Genomic DNA, 21,819 nt, shown 5'->3' on the forward strand with positions numbered 1-21,819 from the left:
TACTGGAAAGGTGATGCTTTCCTAGTAAGTGCTTGGATTCAGGGGCCAATCATCAAAAGAAGAGCAAGCTGTTTGTGTATCTTGGGAGCAACAAGCATGGGCAAGGCAATACTGACAGATTTATGTCAAATTTTTGTCGGTGGATGGCAAATCTCTGTGAAAGATTTGCCTCTTATGGACTTCTATTTATGCATTTCATCTGTAAACTGTAGGTCGTCACTCTTAATGATAATTAAGAAACACGGGGTGGTGGCTGCTGAAGATGAAAGGATTGCTGGCGGATCTAGTCAATGGAACTGGGCTGGACCTGGAACATTTACTGCGGGCATGTAGGTTCTGGTCTACCCAGGCACGTGGCATCCACTCCATGTGACAGCAGCTGGATTGAGAGGGGACGGGAGGCGTGGATGGGAGGGGGCTTGAGCAAGAGCATCACCAGTCGGGTTAAAGAGCCTTTAACTTCCGACGATGATGATAATATTAATATTATATAGCGCACTACTATGTAAACAATTTCTATGCGCTGCAATTGTGAAGTGTTTATAACGCGTGCGAAAGAACAACAAGCTAACGGGCACAGGGCAGCTCAGCTGGTGTTCAGGTGAATTGCCGCTGAATTCTAGAAATTGAGACAAGAGAGTGGTGCAGTTCACCTGTTGGAGGACGCGATGAGGGGACGGGCCATCAGGTGGCACTATTGTGGCAGAATAGCCGATTGAACTGTTGCAGATGTGAGGACAGCATGGTCGGTCGGGGACGAACACAGATGAATTTTATTTATTTATTTATTTGTTTGTTTATTTATTTCATGCATTTTTATATAGCGCGGACTTTACCTGAAGGTGTCAGAGCACTGTGCAATAGAACCAGTTACGTTACATGAGAGAAATGTTACAAAAATGAAAACATAATAATAGCAGGCCATTGAATAGAAAGGGGCTGGAATAATGGTGCAATAGAATGTTTTCACCTGCCAGTTACATAGCAGCTGATGGAAGATAAACAAGGTAACAAGCGGCAGATTGAAAACAGAGTCAGGCAAGTATGCCCCAGCTCGAAGAGTTATTACGAGAATCAAGAGGCAAACTAACAAACAACTTCAAAGAAGTGTGCCCAGCGCAAAAAGGAAAATAATGGGCCATAGCCCCTTCATTTCAAACGGAGCGCGCAAAGATACATCCAGATGTGTCGCCGCATAAATAAGTGAAAGATATAGGCGGCAGACAAACGCGCAAGTCAAGCCAGTGCGCCTAAGCTTAGGGGCATTAATGGACTGTAGCCATTAAGATTTCACACGGCACACGCAAACACATAACCAAAAGTGTCATTGTAGCAAAAGAAGATTCATTCACTACCTTGAAATCCCCAATCGTAAATCTTGATCGTATTTTATAACAAGCCCTGTGCACACGCGAGTGGCGAGGAGCGGCAGAAACAAAAAGAAGCATTGGCCGCAAAATGAAATATTTTTTTTTAAAACGGGAGTTGTGTGCACGCGCGCGTGTGACGAAAAAAAGTGCTGTGCACGTCTCGCGCATGCTTGTGCGTGTGAGGGTGAGCTGATCGCCGCTTTGGAAGCACTTCCAAAAGCGGCTTCTAAATGTCTCGGCCAGACCAGCGCATGCGCTGGATCAGGCCGAGACCTAAAAACTTATCATAGCACTAAGGGGGAACAGGGTTAGCATCCTCTTATTAACTCGGTTTATGTGGTGGTAGCGGTGGGGAACATATATGCCCCTCTGACTTAAATTTGAAGGAAATATGTTTTTATCAAGGGGTCACAACCCCTGTAGCTTGACTGGCAAACCCAAGACCCTTTCACCCCAGGAACCATGAAGCCCAAAAAATTTAAAGAAAATCATAAAAGTTGTGCCAGGCCTTATTTTAAGGGAAGGTGGGTTCAGGGAATGGGTTGCAGAGAGGTAATTGGCTCTCCTTGGAGTTCAGTTGTCGGGTCCTCTGTTGTACGCACTGAGGATTTAGCGCCACACCTATATCTAAGGTCAGTAGTTATCCTCTGCCGTAACCATGCTTCCTGTAAGTTATTCCCCGATCTAGGGACAAAAACTAATGATACCCAGGAATTGGGAGGAAAAACACCAACCGTATTGTTAACTCTGCCCACATATCTCACATTTAATTACCAAGTATCTCTGAATGAGGTCCTTAATTACACTAGATTTATTTTTGTGGACCTTCCTTAACGTTAAAAAGTTCAACATATGCGCTGCACCAGGAGGTTGAATTATCTAACACATGGGTGTGTAGAGAAACGGGTCTGCACGAGACCCTTGTTTGTGGTTGTGAGGGCGATTCACTTGTATTTGTCTTGAAACTAGTTATGACGCTAATATCAGAACTGTTCTAGCAAGTACACAGGGGAAGCTGCACTAAGGGCTGCGTCAGAGGGGTAAGTTTGAATTGCAGGTGCTGTTAATTGGTAACAAGTGTAGTCTCATTTAGTAAACGCTGGCTTCATTTGGTCTCTCATACTTCTTACCAGCCCCACACCACGAAGAAAGTGGGAAATGTAAAGTTCAGAACTGGACTCGGATTTCACAATGATGCTATGCCATCTTCTAAATTTACATGAAACTGAATGCTATTTGTGAATAAAGATGACAGTGCTGCTGTGTACCTACATACAAATGTCCAATGTGCATGAGGAAACATTCACACGTTTGTATTTTGACAATGGCTAACAAGCCTAGGCTGAGTTTCCTCTTTTCAGGATAATCTGAAGAAGTATATTCGGGATGAACTTGTAGTGCAAATTACACTACATAGTTTCCCAAATTAGTAGCCACCGTACCTATACATTTTTCACTTTCCTGAATATACGTAAACGTTACTCGTGTAGAACTTCGGGGCATATTACCAAGGGCCTTATCGCCGCTTTAGCAGGAATTTTATCGCCCTATTACCTAGCTGTCGCTAACACCAGTTAGCTACAGCTAGAAGGAGATAGCGATCATCTTGGGGCCCACTTTGCATGCCTGCCCAGAGCAGTTCTTAGCCATGTTATCCAATGGTAGGTGGATAACATGACTAAGAGCATTAGCTCGGTAATGCATGAATATTGCTGACTTTTCAGCGATATTCATGCATTTCAACCGATTTTTATCGCTTTTTAGATAAACCTTGATAATAGCAAGGTTTATCTGCGATAAAAATCGGCGGAGCTCGGCGATAATAATATTGCCGCTAAGCCAACATAGCGATAATTATCGCTAGTTGTTGGTAATATGCCCCTTCTTTCTTCTCGCACTTCATGCTTTCGAAATATGACCTTTCTTTCTCGAACTCCTTTGTGTGATTATTTACGTGGCTGGTAGTACTCCTCTCCACATTTTCTGAAATAGTTATGGCTGAACCTTACAGTTGTAACGTTGGAATATAGATATGTGAGTTGGATGCATTTGAAACATGCAAGGCCATTTTACAAAGACAATTGTCTAACGTATTACTGACTCACATCTGCATAGAGGTATAACTTACTCTGGTAATCATGAACTGGTGTAAATCAGTGAATTTAGAGTGCACAACTCACTTAGGTCTGAGTAACTACAGCATTCTTAAGTGTCTTCGTAAAATTCACTTGAGGAAATCCCCAGAAATGCATTAGAGCAGTGCTAGGGATGTGTATTCTACGTCCAATCAGGTGCAACATTTTTAATGTTCACAAACATTTTAAGTTCATTCACAGATTTAGCTACATCCTTGGGTTACACCTGGAAGATCCAGATGTAACTGCTGTAAGAAGTGTTGGAAGGAGCTCCAGGGAGCCAATTTTAATAGGGAGGTTTGAGTGAGAAAGGATATGTTAGGGAAATATTTTTAAGTGTGAGAAGAAAGAATTTCTAAAAATTAAACATGGGTGCATTACCTATTCCTAATCGAGTGCATTTTACTTGTATTCGTGAACGCACAAACGTATCAAAGCAGTCATAGGTGTTTTTTTGTAACTGAACTCAATACTTAGGGCTGACACTTAAGAGGGACACAACAATTATTTTTTAATTTATGGTGATTGTCCACAACGTGATCCACTGAAACAAACCTGTATTTCTGTCACAGAAGCACACTTCCTCTAAACCCATAAAGTAACTGCTTTCAGCAGAGTAAAAACCCCACAAATCTCCAGAACTCGTATAATTACTTACAGTGATAGATCATTTTATTTGCGAGAGCAAAAGTTCGGAAATCTCTTCAGGTTAATTTATGTCTGATAACTTCCGTTCTTCAATGTAGGAAGTCACCGACGACTGACTTACATTTTTTCTTGAGTTGTTAATCATTTCAGATGGTACATAACTTTTCTCCTTTCATACATGTAGAATCTATTATTAGCGGCAAGAAGTCAAGAAACGGCAGTGAACAAGCGCTTTATACAACAAATACAAGCACATAAATCAAGCTTATTTGGAATGGAAAGGTTACTGAATACCTAAGTGACATAACTTAAGAAAAGACTTAGTAGCAACTTGAGCCATAAATTACGTTTATTTTCGTAAATTGGAATATTTTATGAACAGATGACTGGGTGTATAAAACACTTGTATGGGATTTTCCTAACCACTTCACTGGCAAACCCCTAGTAATAGCCACAATTGAAACTTCATAGGAAATTAATAGCACTTAAGTTACAACATGTACCTAAGAGTAGCACTCTTTAGTCAGTGACTTACACAGGTTTTTGAAGTAGGTGAATATGGTGCAATGTACAAAATCATATGTTAGTCCACTTTTCAAGTCTATGTTAGCCCTAAGTCTCGAATTAATCTTTGTGTCTGACACCATATACACTCATGCGTTGAAATTCTTTTGAGTCTAGAGAAATGCCCCCCAATGTGGAGCCTTCTACAGACTTACTCGGCCCTAGATTCAACAGTGATTTACATTTTTTGAGAGCTGGTTTCTCTTACGTATGAAATGACTCAAAAGTCCACTCAAAGACTTTCCAAATTTGTTATTGACTTAAGGAGGTCCATGGATGCCTTGGGTCTTTGCGGCTTCAAGCATCTCAAGAGCAGGCCATGCTAGGCCGAGATCAAGCAACCCACCCTTGATATTCAGCATGTGATATGACGACTTCATTCCTTGGTTATAGATGTTGGAAGAGTAATTAGTGATGGCTGATTTCTTCTTGACAAAACAGTCTTAGAGAAGAGACCATGGTCTTAGAAGCATATGCTGATGCCAAGGATGGTGACTGTCTTGGAATTGCAGCATCCGGCAAAGCCGAGTCCACCTAGGATAATCAGAAAAAAACACGAATCAAATGATGGGATATTAAACTGTTTCGCATGCATAACATTTGGGATAGAGTCTTATCTCACTATCTCAGTAATGATAACATGTTAACTAATAGCTATTAATTCCACTTCTGATAGCTGTAAAAACAGGTGTTGCTATTACCCAGTTTAATGGTACTTAATTTACCAACTTCAAAAGAATGGAAGGCTGAATCACCCTTGCAAGAATTCAGTCTCATGACCTGTTGATCCTAGCAGATATCAGCTTTGAGCATTAACGCACTGGGCCAGCTTTAGATGCAGCCCTTTCTCAAGCACTGCTACTGCAGGAAGTTGGGCAACTTTACTTATGCCTGCTTTGGGGTTTTTGGGGGGGAAATTTCTCCAGCTTAACTAGGCTATCTAAGGTTTATAAAAGGGTTCTGGTGACAACGTACTCAATAAAGGTTTTCGAGATGCAGAACCTCTGAAAAGTTACATTTTAATGTGAGAATCCCCTCACAAATGTGTTGTGTAAAATTAGCTCTGTAAGTTCATGAAATATTGTTCAGCCCTGCGTTCTTCCATTATGTTGTTTTCCTATCAGTCTATAGCGCTAGTTAATTTATGTGTGCTGTTCATTTGGGAACGAAATAACACTTTCTAACAAATATATTCCTTACTTCGTTATACATAAAATTGCTTTGGAATCCCCAAAACAGTGAAATAAATAGGTTGAACACCAGGAAAGGAATATATTTCATACTGGAACAGCACTAAATGTAAATTTAATTAAATGACACACACAAAGGGGCATTTAGAATTTTGGTGGATTGGGTGAACCTCCTTAAATCAGTGATCTCTCATTCTGGCAAACTAACAGATACCTCACCTCCTTTAGAGGTGGCAGGACCACCAATTTTCAGATGGCAGATTCTCAGCTAGATCCACCTTATGAAATCTTTTATTGGTGTCCTATCTGCCACATGGCTATTTGGGCTTATGTGTTAAGGCCTGCATTATTAGAGTGAGCCATCTAGTGCCACAGTAGCAGGCTATTAGGCCGCTCACCACAAGATAAATGATCTCCTGAATGTGATTTGTTAAAGATGCTTTTTCAATGTTTTTCAAAAAACATTACACATTAAAGACTGTATTAAAATAACACATGAAGCATTTAAATATCCACTAAAAGACCAGCTTTAGTATCATAAATACAATTATTAAGAAAGAAAATAGTGGCATATTGGAGCAAAGGAGCAAAAGAAGAGAGGATATGACAAAGTATGGACATTTCATGGCTAATCAAATCCTTTATAAATCAGGCTCATCATTCCTTTCTAAAGACAATCTTAACTGTTGGCAAAACCGTCGTAAATCAGATCATGTTTGCTACTTAAGAAAGCATTAGGCAAAGAAAAACATTAGTAAATGTGTGTCAATACAATTTTACTCTTTAGATTTGGATCAAATTTGTAGTCAAGTTCACAGTTAATTTTCTAAGTTCACTACAGGTCTATCATTGGAACATGAGTACTAGATAAGATCCATTTTTTTTGGGAGTCTTGCCTCCTTAGATGATGCTCTACTAATGTATCCAGTAACTCAACTTCTAAACCACCATTTACCAAAGGAAAATCATTTATGATGAGTGTCATAGGTTGTTGGATTTCCTCTAGAGTACTGCTAAAAAAGAAGAGTTTTGCTAAGGGTCAAGGCACTAGCAGATCCACCCTGAAACCGCAAAGATGGCCATAGATGGCAGAAGAAGAATCAACAATTGAAGCCACCCTCCCCAGCGTGTCACACACACAGGACCAACCCCCGGTTTAGTAAGAGATGCTAATGCCAAAGATAGTGACAATGTTGGTCTCAAGATGCACCCAAAAGGCTGTCTTACCTAAATGAGATAATCATGAGAAGCCATGGTAGTCAAGATATAGTAAACATTGTAGCATTCAGTACATATGTCATCATTGTCCACCCCTTCCTGTCATTTTCATAGTACTTTCTCAATTTGAATAATTTCTGTACTACTTTTGTAATTTCTTAATCTCAGAGTCATTAGAATAACTCATTTGAATCAGCATTTACGGAAGAGGTCTGTGTTTAATGTAATCAAGAGGTCACACATTTCGATTCCCTAAGAATGGAATTGGCTTGTCATCTTTCTAACAACAATACGCTTAACAACGTTGACAATAACACTGTTTGTTTTGTGGTGTGTGCTATAATAAAAAAGTTAATGTTATGCTACTATCCAGACAGCTTTACACACTCCAGTGCATGTGGCATCCTCATTTCACTAACTAGAGAAACATTAAACATTGGTACACAGCGTGAGACTCTAGCCTCTACCCAACCAGGGAAACAAGCTAACGCACTCTAGAATTCCTCCCATTCTTGCCAGCAATTGATTTGGTGAAAGTCCCTCCAGAGAAGCTGAGGAAGCACTTTCACCCAAACTGATTTGCTGGCCAATGCCATGTAATGAAGGCTGGTCAGCTTTTTTTCTTGTCTCTCTGCACATGGCAACTATTTAAATGTTGTCTGTGATTGGGTTGGCAGGCCCAAGGATGGAAAAATATGCATGTAGGAAATTGGGTTATTAGTTCTACAGGGTGTGAGACATCGCATAATAAATAGGTCACAATTTCCCTTTATTGGGGACCAATCACCCATTGTAGCACTTGACTCTCAGGGTGGCGATCCAGAGTAGTACAAGGCCCACTAAGGGGAGGTAATGTAAAGCTAGTAATCACCATTCCCTGGCCTGCCATATTAACACTCAATAAATTATTATTGAGTCAGTGCTTTTTGTTTAGAAAAAGGAAAAATATATTTATTACACACACACACACACTACTAAAAACAACACAATAATTTACAAATATATATATATAAAGCAGATTATGAATACCTTAGATGGCATTTTTTAATCCCATTTCAACCCTAAAGGGCCATTATCCCTAAAATCTTAGTACCCCCTCATATATACCAGATAGCACATCACAGTATAGGAGGGTACCACTTTAAATAAAACAGGCCTGTTGACTTTATCAAGGGTTATCGCAACATATAAGTTAAGCATATTGGCTTTATCAAAGGTGCTCCATGTTACAAGGCAAACAATCCACTTGTTAAACATCAGCAACCTTTCACTATAGCCAATAATCATGTGTATATTAAATCCTTAAGGTCAATAAAGCATTCCAACTTTCATCAAAAACCACTATGAACATAAAGGGTTAATAATGCATTTTTTTTCAATAAAGTAATACGTTTCTGTCTTCTTTTTTATACACCTTTAGGCAACATAAAATGCACCCCTTAAACCAGCCCGTAGTGCGTGCTGTACTCCCAGCTGTAGAGCAAAAGCTCCAGCCTTGGGAGTGTTTAAATATCATGAAAAACATTAAAATAAGTGTGTGTGTGTGTGTGTGTCGGAGGGGAGGGGGAGTTGCAGGAGTGCAACAGTTCCCCCCCACAAAATTTTTAAAAACCTGACACTATGTCTCTGAAGTTACCAAAATGATGGCTCTACTTGGGTTTTGATAGTGCACTGCTGACCTGGGGCCACCACAAGGCAAGTAAAATATGCTAATTGTAATAAACCTTTTTTGAGACTTTAGGCAGTACTCCCCTCCGAAAAGCAATTAATATTTTATTAGCAGCCCTCTTGTTATGCTGGGAAGAGCCACTTAGTTTTTCTTTTGTGATTTTTCTTTTTTGTTTGTTTTTAAGCCCTGGTGCCAGTGGCCACTGGACACCCAGGAGCTTCCTAATTGGAAGCAGTCGGGGGAGCCAACTCCAGGCTGTCCCTGTCAGCTACCCCCCCTGAGCCCCCCCCACCATCCAGCACTATTTGTTTTCCCTGCCTGGGGTGGGGCACGAAGGCGCTCCCCCCTTCTCCTTTGAATCTGGTTCTGGGATGGATGGGGTCTCTTTACAGGGTTTACAGCCTATAGGATGGGGTCACGGGAGCCAATAGAGAGCCTGGGGAGGTTGGACCAAGCATGCAAAGATGCAGCAGAGCAACACTCATTTAGATGCTTGCTGGGAGTCAAAAGGTACTAATCTTAAAAGTTCCATAAATTGTGCCCGGTTGGGCGGATTTGGATGATCCTGGTCTCATTTTACTCCTGATGGCAAGCTCTAGCTACCAAAAGCAGTTCCAGCAGGATTAAGGCCCAGATCTCTGTACTGGAGTGAATGTTTGACATTGTTCAGCATTCTGTCCATCAATTGTTCTGATTGCATGTGTCACCCCGAGTGGGATGGGAATGCCCAGCTGTGGGTACCAGGCTCTCCCTGCCAATGGATTCAAGCTAACTTGGCTGATGAGGGGTGATACTCCAAAACCAGTCTAAGGATGCTTGTATCCAGTCCAGGGACCACATCACCTGGCAGTACGGGCTGGACTGTTTTCATGGGGAGCAGAGTCAAGACTGATTTTCATATGGCTGGGTTTAATCTGGAATGGCATGCGAAGCTAAAAAAGATGGATTATGCCCAGATCTCTGTACTAGGGAAAATGTTTGACATTGTTCGGCACTCTGTCCATCAACTGATTTTTTTACATGTGTCACCTCGAGTGGGAAGGGTATGCCCTGACCGTGGCCCCATGCTCTCCATGCCATTGGAGTAAAGCTAGCCTGGCTGATAAAGGGTGTTACCCAGAAACCAGTCCCAGGATGCTTGTTTCCGGTTCTGGGAAGACCTGGCTTTGCAGTTTGGGCTGGACTGTTCCCATGAGGCACAGAGTCAAGATTGATTTGGATATAGCTGTGACTGAACTGAGGTGGCAAAGTGAGCTAAAGAATGATGATAGATTCAACCCAGATCTGTGACAGGGGTGACTGTCTGAAAAGTTTCAGTGCTCCATCCATCATCTCCTTGTGTTTGTTTTGTTTGCCCTTAGTTGGCAGGGTATGCCCAGACGTGGGTCCCTTGCTTACTTTGCCACTGGATTCAAGCTAGCATGCTGATGAATGATGTTACCCAGAAACCAGTCCCAGGATGCTTGTTTCCGGTTCTGGGAAGACCTGGCTTTGCAGTTTGGGCTGGACTGTTCCCATGAGGCACAGAGTCAAGATTGATTTGGATATAGCTGGGTCTAAACTGAGGTGGCGCAGTGAGCTAAAGAATGATGATGGATTCAACCCAGATCTGTGACTGGGGGTGAGTGTCTGAAAAGTTTCAGTGCTCCGTCCATCATCTCCTCGTGTTTGATGAGGGGTGATACCCTGAAACCGGTACCTGGATGCTTGTTTCTGGTCCAGGGAGGATCTGGCCTTGCAGTTTGGACTGGATTGTTCCCATGGGGTGCAAGGTCTAGACTCATTTGCATATGATTGGGTTTAAACCGGAATGGTATGGGGAGCAATAAAACAATGGATTTAGGCCCAGATCTCCATACTGGGGTGAATGTTTGACAATGTTTAGCAGTCTGTCCATCCATTGTTCTTTTTGTATTTATCACCCTGCGTGGCCAAGAAATGGCAAGTTCATGCAGTTCACTGTTTCTACTGGCTCCCTGCCCCAGCTTTTGTCTTGGTCTTTCTTCTCTAGTGCTACTCTCCACTGCTTGGACACAGACTCCAGATCTTTTGGCCAACTGGTCCTCGGGGGCCTCATTTATGAAAAGTGGCGCATCGCTGCATGAAAACAGCGATGCGTCACTTTTCACTGCGCACTCCTTGCGACACCAATGATGCGTCATATTTAATGTATGACGCATCATGTCGCAAGGAGTTACAGATACGTCAGAATTTCTGACGTATCTGTAAGCGCAAAAGTGATGCATTGCTGGAGTGTGTCACAAAAGTGACGCAACTCCAGCAATGCGTCCTTTCACATAGGGAAAGCCCCATGTGAAAGGGCTTGCGTCAGTCTTACGCCTGCTGTGAGGCAGGCGCAAGATTTTGACGCAACAGCGTCCTAAAAGTGACGCAGTGAAATCTCATAGATTTCACTGCATCACTATTACGAGGCTTTTTGCGGGGGAACGCCCCCTCTGCATACATTATACCTGACGCAGGTATAATGTGGCGCAGGGGTTTAAAAAGTGACGCATCTACCGAGATGCGTCACTTTTTAAATATGGCGCAACGAGGCGCATTTTTTACACCACTGGTGCGTCACAAAAAGTGACGCACCGGCGGAGCAAAACTGACGCAAGGCCTCATAAATAAGGGCCCAGGTGTTTAAGGGGGTCAATCGTACTGGCCCTAGCAGAGACCCACTGGTCCTGGGGTCAACTGGAGGCAGATTCCTTAGTCCCTTAGGGCATCAGGCAGTTTATTCCTCCAGGTTGCCATGGCTTCTGCCACCATTACGGTCCCAGTGCCAGTGACCAGAGTCCAAGAGATAAAAGCACAAAAGGCTTCTCTCTCCCTTGTTCAGGAGTTTTTAAATGGGTGTAGAAGGTTCTAGAAGTAAGACACCCCTGGTCAATGATAGGGTACAGTATCCCCTTTCCAACCCTGTCCCAACCCTCCTGTGCAGAATGCTAGGATAGTCAAAATTGGCATCTTCCAGAAATCACTAGTCACATCTTCTCTGGGAGCCTCAGCTCTGCCCCTCGCTGACATCACTGCCAGGGGCTTTTACCACCGAAAAAGTCTAAGAGAAGCCCCCTCCTATGCTGCCTTCAGTCGACTGGGCTTCCTCCTATGTTCAGTGGTCCTGGGATGTCTTAGCACTGGTACAGTGTGACAACTAATTAGTTGATGCAGATTTTCTTCAACCCCTTCCCTCTCAGGGGCCGAGGGGAGCACGTTTAATGACTCTTTTTGTATGGGGAAATCTTTGTTAACCACTGCTGCGGGGTAGAGCCTTTAAACTGACTCAGCAAGGGGGTGACAAAAGTCCTGGGATCTGATCCGGAGCTGAGCCAGAGAAATAAGAAAAGTCTGGATGACCCATAACGTGTACATGTTTAATCTTGGGACCTGCGTATTCACACTGGGCACACATGTTTTCCCCAGTTTCATACCTCATGAGGCTCTGTGGCCCTTAGGGAAGTGGAACTGCATTCTATGGCAGATTTCCCCCTATGTGTATCCTACAATGTCACTACAGACACAATAGTAAACCATACTGACTTTAAATATGAGTACCCACTAATATTATAAGGCCTTTCCCAGGTCACCATCTAAAACTGCAACATCCCTTCTGCGTCAGGCTACCTGTGTGCATATACCTGGTAGCCCTTGATAGTAGTCTCACACACACAGCCTGCACATGTGTGCATGTTCATGTGTATCCTTCCCCTAGCTGTTTCGCAGTGGCCTTATCATAAAAGGATATTGGTTGTAAACATGCACAGTTCATTTACCATGTGATCACTGTGGGTGAGACATGTAGTGAGATTCACCCTCAATAAAAAGTCCTAAACCAGGTGATCAAAAATGAAAGTAAAACATTTGGTGAGGCTAAATAGGTGGAACTCATTTTGCATCAGTGCACCAGAAGGCTAGCCGTAATGAGACTGACATAGCTGCCTTGTGGTGGAAGAGACTGCCCAGTCATACAATTTCTGATGGCAAATCATCAGAAACCTATGACTGAGCTCTCTCTAGATGAGACAGGCGAACCACTCTCTAGAAGAGGTAGAAGAACCACAGTTTGGTGCTGAGGGAGCCCCACTATTTTAAGGCAGGACTTCACTCTCTAAATAAGACACTTAGAGCCATATATTGTGTTTGGTAGGCAGAATACTCCATAACCAACGTGGTGGATGTCCCATCCACCATATTACAACTGCAAATGACCCTCAAACAACACGATTGCATTGTCTGGAGGGGAGCTGCCACTGTCTATACAGCGTTGGTAAAAGGTATTGAAAACTGCATTACGTAAGGAAACCCCTTTGAACTCCAGCTACTGGATGAGCAGCTTCCAGGGTGCCTTTTTTAAAAGCGCTTGTAAAAAGTGATACATTTGGTGATCGGCAATGCTAAAGGCTTCTTTGAGACCCTTATATCCATGTGATCAATAGCTATGTATCTCTTTCATCAAAACATTAGCGCAGATCCATAATCTCTTTAAAAAATCGCCTGTATATATAATATTACTATAAAAAGGGCCTTAAACTTGTGCCACTTGGAGTCATTTCTAAGCTTCAATATACTTTATTAAGTGTGGAACACAAGGATTTGGAAAGATTAAAACATAAACCTAGAATTCTCTTTTCAGTAGCCCTGGGAGAAACCTAAGTAATTTCACTAATCCCATGTTACTCTTGTGATGCAACAATTACACAAAATCGATGATTACGCTACTCTCTTAATTTAGAGAAATTTGGGGTAAAAATCTTAGAGCAGGAGCATAGGAACAAAAAAACTAAAAGAGCGCGAATGGCTGCTGCTGTTTGAGTTCTGTTGTATGTAGCACTATTTTGTTAGCTCAAAATGTATCCCTGGATCCGTTTTGCACACATGGGTACATTTTGTGCTAAGAAAATAGTGCCAAATGCTGGATAACGCTCTTCTTATAAATACACAAAATTCCACACAGGTTTACGCACATGCCTACTTTTCACATATTGAAAGTTGGTGACCATTAGTTTATTTGTTGCTATTGTACAGCACTCACACTGTCAGGAGACATTTAGTGTTAAACAAAATATACCACGATCACAAACCTCATGTACTGGGGTACTTTTTCAATCTATCAATTTTCCTGCGACTTTACATGTCATTCCCTGATAGGATTTTGATCATTAACAACACGAGAAAATAGCAGAACACTCAGTAGTTTTTTTTCTTAAAATAATCAATGCACCCCCCATTTGTGTTTTATTTCATGTTAGTTATGTATTTTGTTATGCCTAGCCCTTATTGAGAGTCAAAACCTGGTTATTCGCAGGTCTGGTTTCATGGCAGTGATGAAATTAGTTTATTATGTTTTACTCTTCCACCATCAGAGCAATGAACAACAGGCACTTAAACCAAAACCTGGTGGAGGTCCAACTGTCATATCCCCTTGGTCTCCGCAGGCACAGGGGAGGCAGGGGAATGTGGGCGGCACCCTCATCAGCAGCACCACGTCCGCAGTGAGTCACAGGTCTGTGCAGACCACAGTCAAACATAAAAGGTAGGCCGCCAATGATGTGTGTTTCCCTGAGGACCACTGCCAGCCCAGCACCAGCTCTCTGTCTTACAGTCAGAGTGCAGCAGAGTGCCCAACCTCAGACAGAAAGGGGAAGAGAAAAGAATGAGAATGGTAGGGAAGGATAGCTGGACATTTTGGAGCCTGTTCACCAAGGTACACCTATACCTGAACATTCACTACCACTAGATTTACTCTGACAGTTTTGATTAACTCAAATATTTTTGGCTGTTCACCATTTACGAGTGTAAAGTAACTCAGAAGTGTAGACTTACATGTTCTCACCCTCTGAAATAGGGGTGGAGCCAGATACAATTGTAAAGTTACTACTAATAGTGACTTTACAACTGTATTTGACATTATCCATATTTGTCAGAGACAACCACTATCAGGTAAGGGATCTTCCTATAGTAAAGTATAGGGAAGAGTTCAAAATCTTTTAAAGTCTTTAAAAAAATGAGAAAAAACAGTTTTTATGTTGAATATTAATGTTAATTAAATGTATATATGTATTTTATATATAGCACAATATAAAAAAGTTACAGCATTAATACATGTATATATGTATTTATATATAGCACAATATAAAAAAGCTACAGCATTAATTAATTATTAATTAACTTACTTTTACAGTACAATGTCATCATTTCTAATATATTCAATAGTTTTGTTCCTGAAGGTTACATTAAAAACAAATTCCCATCTAATTAAATTTTGCATTAATTAATTGATAAAAATAAACACAAATTATTAAGGGCCTGATTACGAGTTTGTGCGACTGGGATACACCATCACAAAAGTGACGATATACCATCCTCTGTGTTACAATTTCATTATATCCTATAGAACTTGTATTCGGGCGGAATTGATATCTGTCACGTTTGTGAAAGAGTATCCCATCCACCAAACCTAAAATCGGGTCCTAAGTATTGTATACAATTAACTAGAAGCCATGTAATTATTTTCAATAAATATTAATATTGCAATCTGTTGTACATTGAATCTTCATGTAATGTGGTTGTCTGTAGTCTTAGTCCTTTCTTAGTGTTCTCTCATTCTCTGTCTACCACATTGGTGATACCTCGTGTGGTACTTAATTAGATTTGTGTATCTCATTTTTGTACTACATGGGGTAGGTGTTGTAATCTCTGTTTTTGCTTTATTTCATTTCTTTTCTATAAAGGAGGGAGATGTGTTGTACATTGATTCTTCATGTAATGTGGTTGTCTGTAGTCTTAGTCCTTTCTTAGTGTTCTCTCATTCTCTGTCTACCACAATGCCTATGTATGTTCTTACTTCCACCTAAGAATTCTACTAGTGTCAGTTGATGGTCTGGTCAGCTGGCGAGGTTGTGTACTCAGTTGTATCCTACAATAAATCTTCATGTAATCAACTAGAAGTATCCTGTCATCTATAGCCATCCTACTTACAACACAATCATTTTAAAATGTTAAAACGATTAAGCAAGGGTTTTTGATGTTCGCCACAAACTCTGACAAATCCTGTGCATTTTCACTGTCATTATTCTTGTTAGGCCAATTTCAAGGGTTGTATATTGTTTTGCCAACTTTAAATTTCTACATATTTGTAATTTGTTAAGTTTGTGCAAGATGGTTGTCAGATTATGTGCACTTGACTAGGCCTTCACTGGTTAAGGATGTCAACTCAATTATAAAGGCTACAGGCTTTAACAGTTAATTTTGGAAAAGCTAAGCCAAATTGTGCTGGATTGACCTGTTTGTTATGAAACATTATGACAAAGATAGCTGGATGAATTTACTTATTGTAAAATGTAGGTGTTAACGACAGTAGGCTTTTTAGTTATTATACTGTGTCAAAGCCTGTAAGTAGATATTTCAATAAATTGAACCACACAGATTACCATAGCAGGCTAGGGTTTTGGTGTTGGTTACCCCCTGTGACAAACCATGAGTGTAAAAAATGTGTACTGGGAGAATCATTGTTTAATCCTCTTAAGAGAAATAGTATTTTGATTTGCCAACTGTAATCTTGTATACATTTGTTTATGACTGTATTTCTGATGGTTGCCTTGTGAGAAAACATACATTCAGTACACCAGGCCTGAACTGCTTATGGTGGCAAACCAACAATAACTACTACAGGCCTGATTGGTGCACAGAATAAAGGTATTTCAGATTTCATAGGTCTGATTTGTTTGTTATGAAAAGTTATAACAAAAGCAGTAGGCCTGATTTATTTACATATGTGAGCTGCTTATGGTGGCTAACCAACAATAACTGCTGCAGGCCTGATTCGTGCACAGAATGAAGGTATTTCAGATCCCATAGGTCTGATTTGTTTGTTATGAAAAGTTATAACAAAAGCAGTAGGCCTGATTCATTTACATATGTTAACGACAATTAGCCCAATAAGGGTAGATTGTTTTTGCACTGTGTAAAAGCCTGCAGTCAGGTATTTTGTTACATGAAATCTCACAAATTACAAATGTACAGAAGGATTTTGGTGTTGGTTACCCCCTTTAACAAACCATAGAAGTAGAAGATTTCTAATCTGTAAAAATGATTCTTTAAATCTCATCAAAATGTCTCACAGGTGTAAGACATTGTGTGAGGTCGAAATCTGCCTCTTCTCCCTTGCGCGCCGTCCTCCAGATGTTTGACTGATGATATGCGGTGTGAAGACTGTCCTGGCACTAGGACCCTGGAATCTGAACTCCAGGGTCGGATTTGCAGGTGGAAGGCTACAATTGGTTGTAGGCGGTGAAAAGTACTCTGATGGCTTCTTCTATGGGCATTGCCGGCCGCAGCTGTTGACCCTGTGTGTTTCCAGGCCGTGGTTAAGTGGAAGGTACCTCAGTATGGGCTGGAGATTCCGAGATACTCTACGGCCGAAGGTATGACCTGCGTGCTGTGGCAAATGGGTTAGGCAAAGCCCGGTGCCTTCCACGGTGCCTATCCCAACGGTCTCCCAACCCCGGCGTGAGGCAGCCATTGATGGCAAAACAAGAGGAAAGAAAAGGGAACTCCGACCCGGTAAGAATAATGTAGAGCAGGCTAAGAAAGCCTCTCTGTGGAATGTCCAGGAGTCGGGAGACTCACAACCTTTAATTGTTAATTTACTTTCCCCCTCTGGGGCCGTGGGGCCACAAATGGAAATTGATAACGGGCTGGCAAAAATACCGGGCTCCCTAGATGTTGGCCATATTGAACAAGTCTTAAACAACTTGCCCTCTATTACTTCAGCGAGAGAATGTAGATTCAGGAAATTCTCTCAAAATTGATACAGGTGCCTGGCTATTACAAATTGAGGTGACTGTTTGAACCACTTCGACAGTGGAGATATCAGATAATACTGTAGAGATGGCATCCGGGGTAGTACCCCTAACTTAGGGTGCCGAGATGGGTAAGGCAAGTGGAGAAGGAGGAGATATAATGCATTTGGATCTCCATGCTTTGAGAGATAAATACCTTAAGAATCAGAAATGAAAAAGCTCCAAGGGAGTGTGACCCCAGATACAATGGAGAGGTTTTTTCCCCTTACAGATGAGTCCGATGTCTGAGACGCAAGCATTCTGGTCACAAGTGGTGAATGGGCCTCACAGTTAGGTAGTAGTAGTGCTCATGAAGATGTGATGGGCTTCACCTAGCAGAGAAGATCTGGTAATAAAAGCGGGACGGGGACCCCTTAGAGACTTGTTATAAGGACAGTCTGGGGGGATTAAGATAGGACTATTCCATCATACAGTTATAAGGAAGCAAAGATTTTGAATGAATTATGCTATATATTTCTTGTGTGTTGCCAGCTGTGTGGGGGGGATGGGGGAAGTCTAGATACATTTTGTTAAAACACTACAAAACTATTTGTTCTTTAAAAGAAGGTCTCAAAAGCTTAGTGGTCTGCCAGGATCTTGTGATAAAAACAACCACTACATAATACATGAATCCATCTTTATAAATATAAATCAATATCTATACATAGAGTGATTTTGTGCCAGCCCTCTTCTGCCATTATTCTGTCGGGTTGTCATTTCATATTCTTACATCCATGACAGTGTACTGCATGGAATAGTGGTTCAGTCTACATCAGTCATGAGAGGCCTATTTTCCTTGGGAGTGATGGCATGTTCTGATCATGTGCACATCCCCCTTAATTGTCAAGTCCTTTAACTATCTTGTTATATTTCTCCTTTCATTTCTTTATTTCTCTTTTTACTTTGATTTTCCGTAAAAAGAAAATACAACAGCTATCTGGGCCATGCTAATGGACCACTTGCCTGCTGCTTATTTAGTCTCCTGTGCATCGCATTCCACATGGCCACTTTCGCTGAACCAGGTGACCATTTTGGAATGCTGTTGTTACCATTACCAACATTGCCAACACGTTGATTCTAAATATAGCAGCAATGCTAGAATTTGAAAAAATGATAGACAATGTATGATGCCACTTAAAGACAGACGCCCGCTGCTATGGTTAGTTTGGCTATTGTAAGTATATGCCCACCATGTTTAGAATGCAACATGTTCTCTTTTTGCTACTTGTGTTCTTTAAATCTATCTTGCATATGATGTTTAGTCTGTGCATGTTTTCTTATTGTTTTTCATATGTTGAATGCTAGAATGAATGAGTAGAAGGATCAATGGATGCACGAGTTCAAAAGTGACTGGCAGAATGCATGTATGACTTTATGAGTGCCTAAGTGAACTTTCATTCATAAACCAGACCTCTGAGCAATAACAATGCTTTTGGCAATGTATTTTGGCAGTTATGGAGATGGGATTTATTACCAGAGTGTGGTGAGTGGATGGCAGGACACCTTCTTCTGAGGGGGTATGGAACTGGCACTTTCTGGTTGGCTAAGGTGGAGCTCTAGCCAGGCAGAACCTTCCACTCTGATCAGGGTTGGGTGATTGCACTCACTCTTAACCTGCGCTCACCCTTGGTTAGCTTGGCATTGAGCAGTCACGCTTATCACAGAGGTAAAGTGTAAAGCATTGGTACAGACATCTCACATAATAAATACATAGAGCATCACAAAAGAGTCCACACTTGATGTATGTAAATAAAGTTTGCATTTAACACACACAATGACTATCATGAATTTCTGCAGTACAAAAGGGGGTGGTGATGGACGGAGCATCTGAATCAATCAAACACTCACACCCAGTCAAAAGATCTGGGTTTAATCCATCACCGTTCTTTAGCTCACTCTGCCACCCCAGTTCAGACATGGATATATGCAAATCACTGTGACCCTGTGCCTCGTGGGAACAGTCCAGCCCGCACTGCCAAGCCATGTCTTCCCTGGACCGGAAACAAGCTTCCGAGGATCGGTTTCTGGCATTCCAGCTGCCTTCAGCCCGGCTTGCTTGAATCCAGTGGCAAAGTGAGCAAGGGACTCACATCTGAGCATACCCTGCCACACTTATGGCGGCCAAAAGCGGTACAAAAGGGGGTGGTGAAGGACGGAGCATCTGAATCAATCAAACACTCACACCCAGTCAAAATACCTGGGTTTAATCCATCACTGTTCTTTAGCCCAATCTGCCACCCCAGTTCAGACATGGCTATATGCACATCAGTCTGATCCTGTGCCTCGTGGGAACAGTCCAGCCCGAACTCCCAAGCCATGTCTTCCCTGGACCGGAAACAAGCTTCCGAGGACCGGTTTCTGGCATTCCAGCCGTCTTCAGCCCGGCTTGCTTGAATCCAGTGGCAAAGTGAGCAAGGGACTCACGTCTGAGCATACCCTGCCACACTTATGGCGGCCAAAAGCGGTACAAAAGAGGGTGGTGATGGACGGAGCATCTGAATCAATCAAACACTCACACCCAGTCAAAAAACCTGGGTTTAATCCATCAACGTACTTTAGCCCACTCTGCCACCCCTGTTCAGACATGGCTATATGCAAATCAGTATGACCCTGTGCCTCGTGGGAACAGTCCAGCCCGAACTGCCAAGCCATGTCTTCCCTGGACCGGAAACAAGCTTCAGAGGACCGGTTTCTGGCATTCCAGCCGTCTTCAGCCCGGCTTGCTTGAATCCAGTGACAAAGTGAGCAAGGGACTCACGTCTGAGCATACCCTGCCACACTTATGGCGGCCAAAAGCGGTACAAAAGGGGGTGGTGATGGACGGAGCATCTGAATCAATCAAACACTCACACCCCAGTCAAAAGATCTGGGTTTAATCCATCACCATTCTTTAGCCCACTCTGCCAACCCAGTTCAGACATGGCTATATGCAAATCAGTCTGACCCTGTGCCTCGTGGGAACAGTCCAGCCCGAACTGCCAAGCCATGTCTTCCCTGGACCGGAAACAAGCTTCCGAGGACCGGTTTCTGGCATTCCAGCCGACTTCAGTCCAGCTTACTTGAATCCAGTGGCAAAGTGAGCAAGGGACTCACGTCTGAGCATACCCTGCCACACTTTTGGCGGCCAAAAGCGGTACAAAAGGGGGTGGTGATGGACGGAGCATCTGAATCAATCAAACACTCACACCCAGTCAAAAGATCTGGGTTTAATCCATCACCGTTCTTTAGCCCACTCTGCCACCCCAGTTCAGACATGGCTATATGCAAATCAGTCTGACCCTGTGCCTCGTGGGAACAGTCCAGCCCGAACTGCAAAGCCATGTCTTCCCTGGACCGGAAACAAGCTTCCGAGGACCGGTTTTTGGCATTCCAGCCGTCTTCAGCCCGGCTTGCTTGAATCCAGTGGCAAAGTGAGCAAGGGACTCATGTCTGAGCATACCCTGCCACACTTATGGTGGCCAAAAGCGGTACAAAAGGGGGTGGTGATGGACGGAGCATCTGAATCAATCAAACACTCACACCCAGTCAAAAGATATGGGTTTAATCCATCACTGTTCTTTAGCCCACTCTGCCACTCCAGTTCAGACATGGCTATATGTACCGTATCATGAATTTCTGGGCATAAATCACAGTGGGAAATATTACTAGCTGTATTCCAACCGTGCTAAAATGACATCAGTAGTATGCACACTTGGGAAACCTTCTACTTTACCCCCCACAGCACCCTATTGTGGTGCTAAACATTGTTAAAACCAGGCCTACCCTGGCAAATGTTATAATTTAATACCACACAGTTATAGGGTGCACCACAGATCACAACAATATGAAAAATGTGTACACAGAGATATTGGACATCGTCCTGAACGGCCGCTCCCCTCGCTTCCTGACTCCAGCCCAGTGCAGCGCCCACAGCCCACAGCTGAATCTCGTTTGCCTTGTGATTCGCCTGCAGTGTTTGGTATCGCTGCTCCGACCTAATCATAGCGCTCTGTGCATTACTTTTAGGCAGCGCTCTAATATCACTGTACTGTTTATTTAAGGAGCGCTCTGGACTGCAGCTTGATTTAATTTGTAAGCGCTCTCACCGGGATTCACTGAGTGAGCACGCTGTTAGTTCTGTGTATTCCACATTAACAGGCTTTGCATTGCGCCCTCCCGGTTTCGCTTTCTAGCTACCCC

At 42.5% G+C, this 21,819-nt stretch overlaps 1 protein-coding gene across 1 annotated transcript in view; it reads right to left on the minus strand.

Annotated features, from left to right (window-relative positions):
- Positions 1 to 4,484: 4,484 nt before the first annotated feature.
- Positions 4,485 to 21,819, minus strand: part of LOC147679935 (gastrokine-1-like) — a 46,387-nt gene continuing 29,052 nt past the window's right edge. The window contains exon 6 of the mRNA XM_086943501.1: positions 4,485 to 5,251. Coding sequence (XP_086799627.1) covers positions 5,181 to 5,251 — 71 coding nt within the window. The 3' untranslated portion in view covers positions 4,485 to 5,180. The remainder of the gene's footprint in view (positions 5,252 to 21,819) is intronic.

The sequence above is a fragment of the Lissotriton vulgaris genome, chromosome 11 (assembly GCF_964263255.1).
Source record: "Lissotriton vulgaris chromosome 11, aLisVul1.2, whole genome shotgun sequence".
Classification (NCBI taxonomy): domain Eukaryota; kingdom Metazoa; phylum Chordata; class Amphibia; order Caudata; family Salamandridae; genus Lissotriton; species Lissotriton vulgaris.